At 44.0% G+C, this 16,691-nt stretch overlaps 1 protein-coding gene across 1 annotated transcript; it reads left to right on the forward strand.

Moving 5' to 3' along the window:
- Positions 1-5,349: 5,349 nt before the first annotated feature.
- LOC134473525 (uncharacterized) lies at positions 5,350-13,377 on the forward strand. Its single transcript, XM_063238101.1, is given in 2 exon segments — positions 5,350-6,285; positions 6,391-13,377. Coding segments are annotated over 2 exon segments (5,043 nt in total). The 5' UTR covers positions 5,350-5,799; the 3' UTR covers positions 10,948-13,377.
- The last annotated feature ends 3,314 nt before the right edge of the window (positions 13,378-16,691 follow it).

A 16,691-nucleotide genomic window follows, 5' to 3' on the forward strand; every position in this document is an offset into this window, starting at 1 on the left:
TGGAGTTTCTCTAATTGTCATGTACCGCCTCTTGCAATGCAGTGCATTCTCTCAGCAATCTTCAGTGGAAAACTCTGCTTCCCTTCCTTATTGACCAGGCTTAAATTTGTGTGGACAGCCTGAAAAATATCTTGAACCAATTCTCCAGCAGGATTATCCTTCAATTCTTGGTGAAGGTGGCAAGGTCCCCTGATCACTGTCCCCACTCTCAGGTCCTGTCATCTCCCTTCTATATTCACTGGTACAATGCACCTTACATTTTCTCTACTGCAGCTTTTCAGGAAAAGAAAAACTTGGGGCATTTCTAGGGTCTCAGTATTTAATAGTAAATTGGAGATCAGTTTAAATGAAAATGTACCAACAGATTAAAGCATGAAGAGACAGTTATGTCAATGAATAAATATGACGGGCTGGGGATTTAGCTTAGCAGCGTAAGTGCCTGCCTTGCAAGCATGTGGTTGTGAGTTCGATCCCCAGTACCGATAAAAATAAATAAACATGTTTATTATTAAGGAATTTATATTAATCCTTAACAATTCTCATATTCTCAGTGCTTAAATCCTAAAAAAGCTTTTTGTGCTTAAGATGCTGGTTTGCACCCAGTTTGTGTTTCATGGAGAGCAATTTCATTACATTTACCAAAAATGTATTAGCTCTGAAAACTGAAAATCCCTTGTCTTTATTTTGCAGAAATAGTTTCATCCAGTACTACAAGTGAGTAGGATACACACATAGCTTTTTATTGTCTTAAAACTGAAGTTCTGGGAATATTTCACCCTTGACACTTTTGGCAACTTTGCTGAAGTCAAATATCAACTATTAGAAGACTTTTTTTTGTTTCAAGATGGGCATTCTGTCTCAGATAGTGTCCTTAAGATATCACAATCTAAGAACAAAAACAGGGCATTCATTCTAGAATGCCATCATAGAAATATTCTCAGTTGCTCCGAAGATTTAGTGTTACCTTACTTTATTTGGCTCTCTGAAATTTTTGCAGGAATGGCCATCTGAACAGACATATAGTAAGAAAGGAAACTGGATCAAGAACCATAGTGAAAATTCCTGAATTAATGTCATGGTGAATTCTAACAAATATCTAAAGAAGAGTGTCAGAACTCCCACATTGTTCTAAAAAGTGGAAAAAATGGAAGCAATTCCTAACTCATTTTCTGAATTATTTAGCATCAAAAGGAATGAAGTGCATATATGTCCAATAACAAGGATTAACAAGGAAAACATTTTGCTAAGCAAAATAGGTAGACACAAATCAAAATATGATTCCACCTGCATGAGGTCCCTAAAATAGAATTTTGGAATGCACAAGGGTGATTGTTGTAGACCAGCAATGGCAAAACTTTTTAGCTTTAAATGATGCAATCAGCCCTTGTGGATGCTATAGGTTCACCACCACTGTCATAGGCTCAGGGGTAGGAAAAATGGGCAGCTGCTTATTGCATGGAAGTATGTTTGTTTTGGCTTGGTTAAAAATTGTGATAAAATATAATGGTGGTGTTGCCCAAAAGACAGGTGTTAATGCCATTGAATTAGACATTTAAAATTTTAAATCGTATATTTTATATTCTACATATTTTGCCACAACTAGAAGCTAAATGACAAACAGCAAGTATTCATGGCTAAATGTTTACTATTTACTTCCTCCTCCTATGCTGGAGAAGTATAAAGATCGGCAATTTCAGTGTAATTTTAATTGTACTTAGGTGAAATCAATGCTGAGCAAGCCAGGGCTCACATACATGCACAACTGCTCAGCTGCATCTTCTTACACTTTCTGCTCTATTTTTTTTCTTGTTAATAGTTCTCAAGTCCCAACTTCAAGTCAATGGTGTAAATATCACGTCCTTTCCCTAGAATAAGAAATACTCCAGAATAAGTACATTGAATTTAAAAGCAATAATTTCTTATTCAGAAGTGGATTTGAAGTTCCCAGGAGATATCTATGTGAGAATATACCTTGGAAAATGGCAATATGTGTCTGAGATGTGGAGATCCTCATGTCTCCACATCTGGGATCATCATCAAATTCTCAGAATTCATGAGCCGTCCTAGAGAAAGAAAAATCAAAGTGCACATGGCAAAAACAATCCTGACATCTGAGGTCAAGAGACTCAGACAAGAAGAAAAAAAACAGGTGTTTCCTTACAGGGCAGAAAGAAAAATGAGAAGAGTGTGGTGTGAACAAAGCCAGAGAAAGAGGCTGAAACAGAAAAGAATACAACACGAGGAGTCAACCACTTCAATAAGAATGGAAATCATGTTTTGGATTTGGCAGCACAGAGTTTGAAGGAAACTTAGCAGAAGCAGTTGTAGAGTGCTGAGCCCATGCCAAAGCAAAAGAAGATGGAAAAAGTGAATGAATGAATGTGTCATAGTTATAAAATATATAATTGATTTTTTAGACAGTCTTGCTATGTACTTAGGGATGGTCTTGAACTCATTATGTAACCCAGCCTGGTCTCACAGGTGGTCTCCTGCCTCAGCTTCCCAGATGCACGGACTTAGGTATGCAACACTATGCCCAAGTAAAAAAAAATTAAACAAATCAATACACAGTGCTTCCAATTATCAAACATTGTTGATCACATCATGAAATTTACAGCCTTTGAAGAACGTTTTGGTAGTATGCAAAAGTCCCCCAAATTTTAATATCTTTTTTCTACCCTATATGTATTTTGAGTCTACTTTTGTTTCTATTCATCAGAAAAAATTAAAGATATACTTTAAGATGGCTTTTATCTGTGTGAATATTTAGTAATTGTTTTATTTATTGCATAATCAGAAACTCACATAATCAACAGTAGGTAAATATTAAATTGATGATGGCTTATTTTTTTTTTGTCTTTTTCCTTTTCATTGGTACCAGGGATCGAACTCACGACTGCCTGCTTGCAAGCTTCTGCTGCTAAGCTAAATCCCCAGCCCCTGATGATGGCTTATTACAAGAAACATGCAAATTAACAATACAAAGGTAGGTCTACATTAAAATATCGCTGTCATGCTTATACATATAATATTGCATAAATTGCTACTTCAACATTTAGGGTTTTTCAGCACAAAACACAGAATATTTGACTTCCTAACTAGGTGTAGAATGTTAGGTAATGATTCGAGTTATTTAAGAAGATAAAAGATAGAAGACACTCTAAATGCAGTAACTTTCTTCTGTGTTGTAGGCTGATGGTCCTGACACATCTGGGTTTGCTGGAACCATTCCATTAACTGAACTGATTATCAGATCAGAAGGGTTATATCATATCAGATTCTCCACAGATTATAAAACTATTTTAAAATTTCACCTTTAATGTAAAACTTAGACAAAAAACAGTAGTATAATGAAATTTCATAAGACCATCATTGATTTTCACAATTATATACTATACATACTTTCAGTTTTACAACTAAGTCTTCACCTACTGTCCATCTCACTCCAATTATCATTTCAAACCCATTTTTTGGAGGAATTACAACTTCAGGAACCACAGCAGTAAGTGAGTATGAACATGAAATATGATTTAAGTAATTCCATCATTAACAGTTTGGTTAATGAACAATGGAAGCACCAGAATGATGGCAAGAAAAGTGATTAGTAAAGTACAAATTACCTGGGGAATTGCTTTATTCTGGAAGCCAAATGAAGACTTTATTTTTAAGGCAAAAAGGGTAACAGATAGGCAAGTTGCATGCTAAGTTGCTTATCATGGCTCCACAAGCTCTCCTGTAAGACCGCGAGTCGCTAAGGAGACCCCAAGGACACGACTGGACACGACTCTCATGCAAAAGCAAAGGGGATTTTATTTGTCCATGCGCACGGGGTCCTCAGAACACGCAGGAACCGAGAACCCCGAGTAGGGGAAGGGCTGGTGTTTTTAAGGGGAAAAACCGCAAAGCAAGCATTTTTTACAGAAGCCAATCATTACAGTTAGTGCAGAGCGGTGGGCATCTAATCTATCTGCTATTGGTCAGTTCATAAGGGGTGACCAGTGGGTCAGAGTTAATTAACTGTCTTTGTTCTGCACAACTTATCTTTAAGACACCTTGTTTCTGTAGGCTCAAGTCTAACATATTTTACAACCCTGATTAGCGTAATGGCAGGCTCTATCTCTGAGTTCCCTGGCACAGCACATCCCGAGAACATCACAGCCACAGATGTTTATTTTATCCTTTTTTCCCTAATTGATATGTTAAGTGACCTAATTGATATGTTGAGCAATACTCTCCTCTGTAAAGAATTGCAAGAATCTCACCTAATTGATATGTTAATCATTGTTGCCCTCTCCAAACTACAGAAGTTGTGCTAAAACAAGCTGACAAGGGTTGTTAATCACTGTTAGGCATCTCTATTCTCCACTAAAGAGCCAAAGAGAACTAGAATGGCCCATCAATTTATACTTGTTTAAAGTAACCTGCCTGTGTGCAGAGAGATTTGCGTATGAGTTTAACCCTTTACCCTGACCTTGACACATAACCGCCATTTTCTGTTCTGTATGCCACCTTATTGTCTCCTGGACTAAGTCATGAGGCCCAGTGCTGCTTCTAGCTGAGAAACAGCATCTTGTTATTAACCTTTTACTCTCTGGTCTTTCACTCTAAGCCTTGGAATATTTTCTTGTCTTTAGCAAAACTCTGTGGGACTGTGAGAGTCGACCCCCCTGCTACAACCCCCTCCCCAGAGCGGGGAATAAAAGGGTTAACTCCCTAACTCCCCAGAGCGGGGAATGAAAGGGTTAACTCCCTAACTCCCCAGAGCGGGGAATGAAAGGGTTAACTCCCTAACTCCCCAGAGCGGGGAATAAAAGGGTTGACTCCCTAACTTCCCAGAGCTATCAAAACAGAGCAGTAAAGAGTGCTTCACTCCCTAAACCTTTTCCCAGGAGATAGTCAGAGCGGGGCCAAAAGAAATGTCTCTGCTAGTCATTAGCCACTAGATGTTCTGTTCTTTGTAAAGATAGAGATAAGCAAAAGAATGTACTGTATAAACAGGACCAGGGAGCACCTGGCACTCTAAGGTCAACCCAAGACCCTCGGTCTCCATGGTTACTCAGCCCCAGACCCTCAAATCAGCATTAGCCAGGTCCTGCGCCGCTCAAAATTAACCAATGCGATTTGCTTCTGTAAACTTGCTTGCCTCCTGCGTGTACCTTTAAAAACCCTGCACAAATTCCCCTCGGGGCCCCTCCGCACACGTTTGCCTGAGGGACCCCATGCGCATGGAAATAAACTTTCTTTTCCTCACCAAGAGCTGAGTCCTTGGGGTCTCTTTCCCTGCGGCGTTGGCCCTAACATCTTGGAGGCCCCAGCGAGATTAGCACGTCTCACGGGAAGTGACCCCAACGGCTCTACGGGTGAGTACGACTGGTCGCTTTTCATACCACCGGTGTTTACGCCCCGAGCCATACGGCTCCGATCTAGGGGCAATTTTTGTTATCTGTTTCGTACTCTGTTCCCTGGTGACTGGGGGACGCCCCACACGGTTTCCGTGGTTCACCGTCTGCGATAGGGTCTCCCTATCGATCTGGGGGATTTCGATTCCCAATCTGTGGTCCGTCTGGGCCAATCTGGAGACACCCTTTGAGGTGACTCATCTGGGGGATTTCGATTCCCAGTCTGTGGTCCGCCCGGGCCAATCTGGAGACACCCTGTAAGGTGTCTCATTTGGAGTGAAACTGATGCGTATGCATGTGAATGAAGTGGCCGGCCTGATTGTTTTGTGTGTCGTGGGTGCTGTGTTAGGTTATTTGTTGTACCGCGCTTGCGTTAACCGCCCTGTGACAATAGAACGTCATGGGACAGTCGACCTCATCCCCATTGTCCCTCACCCTCGACCATTGGTCGGAGGTGCGGAAGAGGGCTCACGATCTCTCCTTGCAGGTCAAGAAGAGTAAGTGGCAGGATTTCTGCTCGACTGAGTGGCCTGCTTTCTCTGTGGGGTGGCCACCAGAGGGGACTTTTCATCTGCCCCTCATTCTAGCAGTTAAGGACGTCATCTTCCGCCCCGGACGAAGGGGGCACCCTGATCAAGTCGCTTACATCCTGGTATGGCAGGACCTCAGGGAGGAACCCCCATTATGGGTAAAATCCTTTCTTCCCCCTTCTGACTCATCTGTACCAAAGCTTTTAGCTCTGAAAGGACCTCCCACTTCGGCTCCGGTCCTGCCCGAGTCTCAGCCTGATCTACCCTTACTCGACTATGACCAGCCTCCTCCTTCTCAGCCGACTCAACCTCCCCCGTACCCACTCTCTCCTGCAGCCTCCTCGTCCGAATCGAGTGCTGCTTCTCCGTCAGCCCCCTCTTCACCTGAGCTAAATTCCTCTTCTCCTCCGGTACCCACGTCCCCTCTATATCCCCCACTCCCTGCGATGGCTTGCCCCGAGCCCACACCTCCGGGGCCCATGGGCCCAGCCCAAAACACTCGGAGCAAGCTACGGCCTGAGGATCCAGTCGTTGCCCTCCCTCTCCGTCCCTATGGGCCCATGATAGACGATGGGACAGATGGAGGGCAGATGCCCGCTTTACAGTACTGGCCTTTTTCTACCTCAGATCTCTATAACTGGAAAAACAATAACCCTCCTTTTTCTGATGATCCTTCTAAGCTAACAGGTCTAATGGATTCTGTTATGTTCTCCCACCAACCCACATGGGACGACTGTCAACAGCTCCTAGGGGTCCTGTTCACCACCGAGGAAAGAGACCGCATCCTCCTGGAAGCCCGGAAAGCTGTTCCCGGAGAGGATGGCAGACCCACCCAGAGACCAGACCGGATCGATGACTTCTTCCCCTTAAAGCGCCCCAACTGGGACCCCAACTCACCTGCTGGTAGGCAGCATCTTTCTATCTATCGCCAGACTCTAATGACAGGTTTCCGGGCGGCCGCAAGGCGCCCCACTAATCTGGCCAAGGTAAGAGAAGTTACCCAAGGACCTACTGAGACTCCCTCAGTTTTTCTAGAACGCCTGATGGAAGCTTACCGGCGATATACGCCTTTTAACCCTAAGGAGGAAGGCCAAAAAGGCTCGATAGCTATGGCCTTTATAGGACAATTGGCCCCTGATATAAGACGTAAGCTCCAAAGGCTAGATGGTCTCCAAGACCTGACTCTGAGGGATCTTGTTAAGGAAGCTGAAAAGGTCTACTATAAGCGGGAGACAGAGGAAGAGAAAGAGTTAGCTAGGGACAAAAGACGAAACAAGGAATTAACTAAGATGTTGGCCACAGTTATTCAGGGAAAACCTGAGCCAGGAAAGGGAAAGCCCACTCGCCCTCCATTAGACCCTGATCAATGTGCATATTGTAAGGAAAAAGGACACCTGATCAAAGACTGTGAAAAGTTAAAAAAGAAACGGGCCAAAGAAGAACGAGAAAGACAGTCCTCACAGCGATCCCGAGCCCCCATGCTCGCCCTAGATGAAGAAGACTAGGGACTTCGGGGCTCGGATCCCCTCCCCGAGCTCAGGGTAATGTTTAAAGTGGAGGGGACTCCCGTGGAATTCGAGGTCGATACGGGAGCTGTTTATTCGGCCTTACAAGCCCCCTTAGGGGCCCTTTCAACTAAGAAATCATTAGTTCAAGGGGCTAACGGGAGCAAATATCGCTCGTGGACCACTGAGCGCACAGTTGACTTAGGCAAGGGAAAAGTAAAACACTCCTTTCTGGTTATTCCCGAATGTCCTGCTCCCCTCCTGGGACGGGACTTATTAACCAAACTGGGGGCAAAGATTTCCTTTGAGCCCCAAGGACCTCAAGTAACATTCCGTAACCCAAAGGTTGGGCAACCTATGGTTACGGTGTTATCTCTAAAACTGGAAGATGAATATAGGCTCTACGACCACCAGGATCCCCAGCCTATCGCCCCAGCCTGGCTAACTGATTTTAAAGAATCCTGGGCCGAGACGGCTGGACTTGGGCTGGCAAGCCAGCAACCGCCTGTAGTGGTTACTTTAAAAACCACTGCCTCCCCTATTCGGGTCAAGCAATATCCCATTAATAGAGAAGCTCACCTAGGGATTAAGGTGCACATACAGAGACTTTTAGACCAAGGGGTATTAACTCCTTGTCGGTCTGCATGGAATACTCCGTTACTCCCGGTCAAAAAGCCCGGGACGAATGACTACAGACTGGTACAGGACCTAAGGGAGGTCAATAGCAGGGTAGAAGACATTCACCCCACCGTACCCAATCCCTATAATCTCCTCAGCGGGTTAAATCCGTCAAGGACTTGGTATACTGTTCTGGATTTAAAGGATGCCTTTTTCTGTTTGCCTTTACACAAAGATAGCCAGCCCTTATTTGCATTTGAATGGACGGACCCTGAGACTGGGTCCGCCGGACAACTAACCTGGACGCGCCTCCCACAGGGCTTCAAAAACAGCCCAACCATCTTTGATGAAGCCCTACATAAGGATTTAGCCCCCTTTCGGGCTCAACACCCAAGCCTCACCCTTCTTCAATATGTAGATGACTTGCTGCTGGCTGCGGACTCTGAGGGTGACTGCACAAGCGGAACTCAGGACCTTTTACGTGAGTTGGCTATCCTGGGGTATAGGGCATCAGCAAAAAAGGCTCAAATTTGTAAGCGAGAGGTAATTTTTCTGGGCTACTCCTTAAAAGGGGGACAAAGGTGGCTCACTGAGGCCAGAAAACAGACTGTGGTCCAGATTCCCCCTCCAAAGAGTCAAAAACAATTACGAGAGTTCCTGGGCACTGTGGGGTTCTGCCGGTTATGGATCCCCGGATTCGCAACTTTGGCAGCTCCCCTATATCCGTTACTGAAGGGGGGATCTCCCTTTATCTGGAAAAAAGATCACCAGCAGGCCTTTGATGCCATCAAGCGGGCTCTCCTGTCCGCTCCGGCCCTGGCTCTTCCTAATGTGGATAAGCCCTTTACTCTCTTCATGGAAGAAAAAAAAGGAATAGCGAGAGGAGTGCTGACCCAGGCCTTTGGGCCATGGAGGCGTCCGGTGGCTTACCTCTCAAAAAGACTGGACACTGTGGCAAGCGGGTGGCCACCCTGCCTAAAGGCCATCGCAGCAGCTGCCTTGCTCATTAAAGACGCTGACAAATTGACTTTGGGACAGAAAATAACAATCATTGCCCCGCACACGCTAGAAAGCATCATCCGCCAGCCTCCAGACAGGTGGCTCTCAAATGCCAGAGTTACTCATTATCAGAGCCTCTTGCTCAACAAGGACAAGATAACTTTTGGACCCCCGGTGACTCTCAACCCGGCGACCCTGCTGCCGGAAGAAGCTTCGGAACCCGTCCTCCATACCTGCCAGGACGTCTTGGCGGAAGAGGCCGGAGTACGACCGGACTTATTGGATTGCCCCCTACCCAATGCAGAGGTGACCTACTTCACTGACGGGAGTAGCTTTTTGATTCAAGGTAAGCGGTATGCGGGGGCGGCTGTGACTGATTATTCCAATGTTATATGGACAGCCAGACTAGAGGACGGGTCCTCGGCCCAAAAGGCCGAACTGATTGCTTTGACTAAGGCTCTAGAGCTCGCTAAAGGAAAGCGAGCAAACATTTACACGGATAGCCGATATGCTTTTGCAACGGCCCACATCCACGGGGCCATATACCGCCAGCGGGGGCTTCTGACCTCCGCAGGAAAAGAAATAAAACACAAACAGGAAATCCTCCAGTTGCTCGCTGCAGTTATGTTGCCCCAGAAGGTGGCGATAATACACTGTAACAGCCACCAGAAAGGGACTGATCCCGTCACAAGGGGAAACAACCTGGCCGATCAGGCAGCAAAATCTGCAGCCATGGGAGACTCACAGATGTTGGTGACTGATGTCAAAGATTCTCCTCAAAAGGAGAAAGCTCAGATTAACCAAACCCCTAAAACACCTGATTTGACTGCTTACATACAACAGGCCCACTGGCTCACTCATTTGGGAGCTAAAAAGCTAAGCCTACTGGCCCAACGCCAAGACTTCCCAGGGGCATCCCCCACTGCCATACGTCAGGTCGCCAATCGGGTGGTGGCTAATTGTGAGGCATGTCAATTGACCAATGCCTACCCTGCCAAGCTGGCCCCCGGCAAAAGGCTACGCGGCACCAGACCTGGACAATACTGGGAAGTGGACTTTACAGAAGTTAAGCCTGCCCGATGCGGACTAAAATATCTGCTAGTTTTTGTAGACACCTTTTCTGGATGGACTGAGGCTTTTCCTATCAAAAAGGAAACCGCTGCCGTGGTAACAAAAAAATTGATGGAAGAAATATTTCCCCGGTTCGGATTGCCAAAGGTAATAGGGTCTGATAATGGACCGGCGTTTGTGGCTAAGGTAAGTCAGGGACTGGCCAACATATTGGGGATTGATTGGAAATTACATTGTGCTTATAGACCCCAAAGTTCAGGACAGGTAGAGAGAATGAATAGAACTATTAAAGAGACCCTCACTAAATTGGCTCATGAGACTGGCTTAAAAGATTGGACGATGCTCCTGCCTTATGCCCTTTTTCGCGCGCGAAACACCCCGTCCACCAAACCCCCTAACCTTACTCCCTTCGAAGTCCTTTTTGGCACTCCACCCCCCATTCGAGATCTCACTCCCTTAACTGAGCATGCTGCCTTGTTGCCAACCTCCCTGTCTGACAGGCTCATCGCCCTTGACAACCTGCAGAGGGACGTGTGGACGCAGCTAGCCTCGGCCTATGCTCCCAGTGAGTTCCCCGCGCCACATCCGTACCAGGTGGGAGACTTTGTGTTCGTCTGGCGCCACCAACAAGAGACTCTACAGCCTCGCTGGAAAGGACCGTATCAGGTCCTATTGACTACTCCTACAGCGGTAAAGGTTGACGGAGTCGCCTCTTGGATCCACGCGTCACACCTAAAGCCTGCCTCGGCACCAGTGGACGGCTCCTGGGAACTCAAACGGTCTGATAACCCCCTGAAGCTAAAGTTGCGCCGAAGGACCCCCTGAGATTATTCAGAGTACTACCCTTATGTGTCCCTCTAAGATGACCCGTATGGGACCCCAGACTTTAACCCTCCGGGCTCTAATGGGATTACTTATATTAATAATCCCCACTGTAGCTAGCCCCCATCGCCCCTGGAAATGGTCGTTAATACGATGGGGGGACTCACGTGTGGGTAGCACCTGGGAAGGATCAGGAAGTCCATGGTTTGCGCCCACACCCTGTTGGTTCTTTCCAGGGCTCCAATGTCCCAAACAAAGTCATTTTTATCTTTGTCCCGCACCAACCGGGAGTAGATCATATTGTAATTCCCCAGGAGAATATTTTTGTGCTTATTGGGGCTGTGAAACCGCTGCAACAGGGTGGCAACCCGCCTTCCCCGATAAACACCTTAAAATGACATGGGGGCCGCCGGGATGCAGCCTAGATAACTACCCACCGGCTGGTCAGAGATCCTGTCAGGTTCTAAATATCACTGTCACCACTCCTGAGGACCCAGGTTGGCTGACAGGACGCACCTGGGGACTTCGAGTCTATGAGCCAGGTAAAGACAGGGGAAGCCTTATTCTCATAAAAAAGGTTCCCCTGCAGGCCCCATTTGTGCCCATAGGCCCAAACTTTACTCTAAAGCCAAAATATAATCAGCCTACTATAGATCCTGTTACTACTGTTCAAACAACCATAGTAAGTCCCTCAGCCATAACAGTTTCTCAAGCTCCGCTACTCCAGACAGATCACGTACCTGTCCCTCAATATTCACATTCTAACCTACTCAGTTTGATTAAAGGAGCATACATGGCTTTAAATCATACCCGACCTGATCTCCCCCAATCCTGTTGGCTATGTCTAAGTCCTAATCCCCCGTATTATGAGGGAACCGCTCTAAATGACTCTTATACACTAACCCCCAACCCCGGCCAATGCGATTGGAATCAAGTATACCACACTCTCCCCCTTCCTGGCCTCGCTGGTCAAGGAACTTGTATAGGAGCAGTTGATAACTGGCCAACAAGCTTGCAACATCTTTGCCTCACACACACTAATTCCTTTCCCAAAGATCAGTACCTCGTCCCTCCTACTGGAGCCTTTTGGCTATGTACCAATGGGCTCACTCCTTGTGTCTCCACTAACGTCCTCCTTGCAGACAGCAGCTCCTGCATCCTTATAGACCTTATGCCACGCATTAAATATCTCCCCCCTAACACACTCCCCCTCATGGGAGGTCGATATAAACGAGAACCTGTCTCCCTGACCCTAGCAGTCCTATTGGGGATAGGTGTGGCGGGGGGGATAGGAACTGGCACAGCAGCCCTCATTACTGGGCATCAGTCTCGCCAACAGCTTCTTGCAGTAGTAAACCAAGATTTACAGGCCTTAGAAACTTCTATAACTGCGTTACAACAATCTCTCTCGTCTCTATCTGAAGTAGTGTTACAGAACAGAAGAGGCTTAGATCTTCTATTTTTAAAAGAAGGCGGTCTCTGCGCTGCACTTAGAGAAGAATGTTGTTTCTACACTGATCATACTGGGATTGTAAAAGACGCAATGGAAAAGCTGAGAGAGAGAATCAAATCTCGAGAGCCCCCTTCAAGTGAAGCCAAAATGTTTTCCTTCTGGGAATCAATCCTGCCCTATGTTCTCCCTTTACTGGGACCCCTGGCCGGATTCATTATAGTCATGGCTATAGCCCCTTGCCTCATTAACCGAGTAACCCAATTTGTGAGGGCTCAGATCTCTCAGGTAAAAGTTATGGTGCTACGCCAACAATATGACCCCTTACCTATACAGGACCTTTAGGATTAAAAGTCATTGGAAAAATAAAAGGGGGGAGTGTGAGAGTCGACCCCCCTGCTACAACCCCCTCCCCAGAGCGGGGAATAAAAGGGTTAACTCCCTAACTCCCCAGAGCGGGGAATGAAAGGGTTAACTCCCTAACTCCCCAGAGCGGGGAATGAAAGGGTTAACTCCCTAACTCCCCAGAGCGGGGAATAAAAGGGTTGACTCCCTAACTTCCCAGAGCTATCAAAACAGAGCAGTAAAGAGTGCTTCACTCCCTAAACCTTTTCCCAGGAGATAGTCAGAGCGGGGCCAAAAGAAATGTCTCTGCTAGTCATTAGCCACTAGATGTTCTGTTCTTTGTAAAGATAGAGATAAGCAAAAGAATGTACTGTATAAACAGGACCAGGGAGCACCTGGCACTCTAAGGTCAACCCAAGACCCTCGGTCTCCATGGTTACTCAGCCCCAGACCCTCAAATCAGCATTAGCCAGGTCCTGCGCCGCTCAAAATTAACCAATGCGATTTGCTTCTGTAAACTTGCTTGCCTCCTGCGTGTACCTTTAAAAACCCTGCACAAATTCCCCTCGGGGCCCCTCCGCACACGTTTGCCTGAGGGACCCCATGCGCATGGAAATAAACTTTCTTTTCCTCACCAAGAGCTGAGTCCTTGGGGTCTCTTTCCCTGCGGCGTTGGCCCTAACAGGACATTACTACTAATCCTATAATCCTGTACAAAAACATTATTTTCCTATACATTAAACTTTTTTATCTTAATTAGGGAACAAGATTATCAATTAGGCCTCCAACTTTGATATTATTTGAAGAGTTCCAGCTGTTTCGGGTTCTTAAAAATAAAAGACAGATTATTGTTTGGAAAGAGTAGGGAGTGATGAGTTTTTCTCATTGTTTTATTTTCTTGCAATATTTAGCTCTACAAATTAATACATGAACATTTACATTTTTCTTTTTCATTAACAGGTACAAATCTGGGCAAAGGGAAAAACAAATAATAACTTTATAAGAGGCAGCTTTGCAACCTGAGCAAATATTGAATAGCCTGCACAACTAGATAAATCTTAGCATTTCACAATCCTGAATCAAACTGCCAGCTGCCTGAAAACTGCTGAGTCACTCCCCATGGCAATACTCACCCATGGGTTCTAAAAGGCTGACTAGGGCAGTGAGCAATACTAGAAAGAATGAAGCAGGAGAAGCAATGATTGCAAAAGGGCCTCCATTTTCTCCTTCTCTCATTCACAGACTTTATTTGGAACCCAGTGTCTTCTTCCAGCTGGATTCTCTTATTATCTCATCAGTGAGTAAATGGATTTTACTCAAAACTCATTGGTTTGTTAACTTCATCAAATGTATGAATTAACATTTCATAAATGTTCCCTCAACAAACTTTCCCCAAAATTTCCTTCCAGTATAACAGTGTGTCTTCTTTCCTCTATGCTGTATCAGTGTTTGGAATCCTTACTTCCATTTCTCTAAACTCTACTTGACCTGAGCAGTCAGAAGCCCTTGAATATTGTGCTTAATTCATACCATCTGGTGTGTGCTCTTCTGTCGCCATTACTGTTCACAGAGCATGCAGCCCAGGAAATGTACTAATGAGTACATAGTATCTCCTTAGAATAAATAAGGCTGCCAATGGGCTTTTATTTATTTATTTATTTGGTGGTGCTAGAAATTGAATCTAGGGGCTTGAGCATGTAAGGCAAGAACTCTACCACTGAGCCATATCCTCAGCCCAACTTACAATTTTGAAGAAAGACATCAGCAAACCTCTGCTGTACAAAAATTTACAGTTACTTGTGAACCATTAGGTTTGTTTTGAGGAATAAGTGGAGAAAATGCAAGCTATTATTCACTTGAGGGACATGGTTTTTTATATTTATGATTCAAGGGCCCATTGCTTTCTTTCTTCCCATTTCTGCCCTCTTTTCTCTCTTTTCTTCTTCCCATGTCACCCTTCTCCCTTTCCTGTAGGCCTCAAGTCTCTCAATTTACATTCCAGTTCAGCCACATTGTACACAATGAATCTTTGCCAACACCATCAACAACACTGGTCGTACAGAAGCTCCTCTTTGTCACCTAATGCCTTCAGTGAGTTGGGTAAAGTTTTTTTTTTTTTTAATTTTTTTGTTTCTTTCTCTTTAAACAAAAACATTTCTTTTAAAACAAAAATTTTTTTGTTTAAAGAGAAAGAAACAAAAAATGGAGAAAAAAAGGGTAGAAATAATACAGAATTACAGAAAAAATAAACCGTAAGAAATCACCAGTTGATAAGTTACATATTGTCATCTTAGAAATAGTTGTTCAGGTTACAAAATTAAAGTATGTAAAGTGACATTCAAATAGTGACACTGCCAACAGTTCTGCTCAGTGATCCAACAAAAACTCTATCAGTCCAACATACTTGTTATCAGGTTATCAGTCCTACATACTTGTTTTTTTATCTTAATGAGGGTAAGATTAAACATATCAAAACAAAACAAAACAGTTCAAAAAGAAACAATTTAAAGAAATACAGATTTCAAAGCAAGTCTACTGGAGATCTTCACTGTTTATCTAATTGTCTTTAGTTTCTTCCAAATACTTGTCCCCATCTTCACACACATTGAATACATACTGCATATTATAGAACTAATCAAATCATTACATGATTATGAAGGCTTTTTTAGGTCTTCAAGATCTGACTTTGGGGAAGACAATAATGGCTGAAATTCAACTTCAGAGACTAGACTAATATCACTCTGAACAATGAATAATAGTATTGCTAGATTTTATATCATAATGCTACAGAATTAGCATTGGGTTTCTTAGTGTCTCTTCTTTAGAGTATCTGTTCATTACAGCTTGCATTATATAATGTTTCCATAAATAGTTTAAAAAAATTCTTCCCATGTGTGATTTTCTACATGTATATCTATCCTCTCTGTATTATAGGGAAAAACAAATCATAAGACAGCAAAACAAATTCCTAGAAAAACATGCAATGAAAAAGACACATAAGACCACAATATCAGGTGATCTACCATAGTTACTATGCTTTCTCTTGTTACTTTCAATAGACTTGTCCACATCATCAGGTTTAATGTAGTTAAGCATAGTATTACATAGTTATTTTTATAAAAACACAACTTTGAAAACATTATAGGACTTGAGAGCTGTTAATAATCAAAACTGTTATGGATAAATTTTACATCTTGTCATCTTCAGAGTAGTTGCTTCTACTTTTAGACTTGATACAATGAAGCATACCAAATTTGAATAAAATCAGCCAAGGCAAAACCGCGGTCTAACAAGTCAGATTCAAATAAGGTCAGTCACGTAAGACAATGTAAGTAATACAATATTTCAGTTTAAGTTAATGGGAAATTAAGGATAGTTACCAGGGTATAACCTGCTATTTTTGGGTTAGATGTGCCCTCAAATCTGATATGAGTGGACAGACTGGAACAAAATAAATTCAAACTAAACAGAGCCATAAGACTCTTGTGACTTTTAAATCCTGATACACTATTAACAATGACCTCTGCCTTTTTTTTTAGTGTATCAAGGCTATCTATATTAAAGATTGTAGCTTACCGTGTCTGCCTCATGTCTGCTACTCCACTTTACTGCTATAATTTGTCCACCTTACTCCCTCATTCCACTGTCTGCCCCATTCATTGAGGCCTCCCTGCCACTGCTGCTGGAATCCTGGCATCCCTTCCTCTCTCTGTCTGGAATGTCCTTCAGCACTCTCTGTATGGTTGAATTGGTGGCCATGAACTTCCACAGTTCCTCCTTGTCCTGGAAACATCTTATTTCTCCATTAATTTTGAGAGAGAATATTTCTGGGTATATCATTCTTAGTTGCAAATTATTTTCTTTCAGGGCTTGGATAATTTCTCCCCAGGCTCTTCTCAATTTGAGAGTTTATGTTGATAAGTCTGTTGTTATTTTGATAATTTTCTCATTG

Source organism: Cavia porcellus, unplaced genomic scaffold (assembly GCF_034190915.1).
Source record: "Cavia porcellus strain 051 isolate PalLab524CR breed Dunkin Hartley unplaced genomic scaffold, mCavPor4.1 scaffold_27, whole genome shotgun sequence".
NCBI classification, from domain to species: Eukaryota; Metazoa; Chordata; class Mammalia; order Rodentia; family Caviidae; genus Cavia; species Cavia porcellus.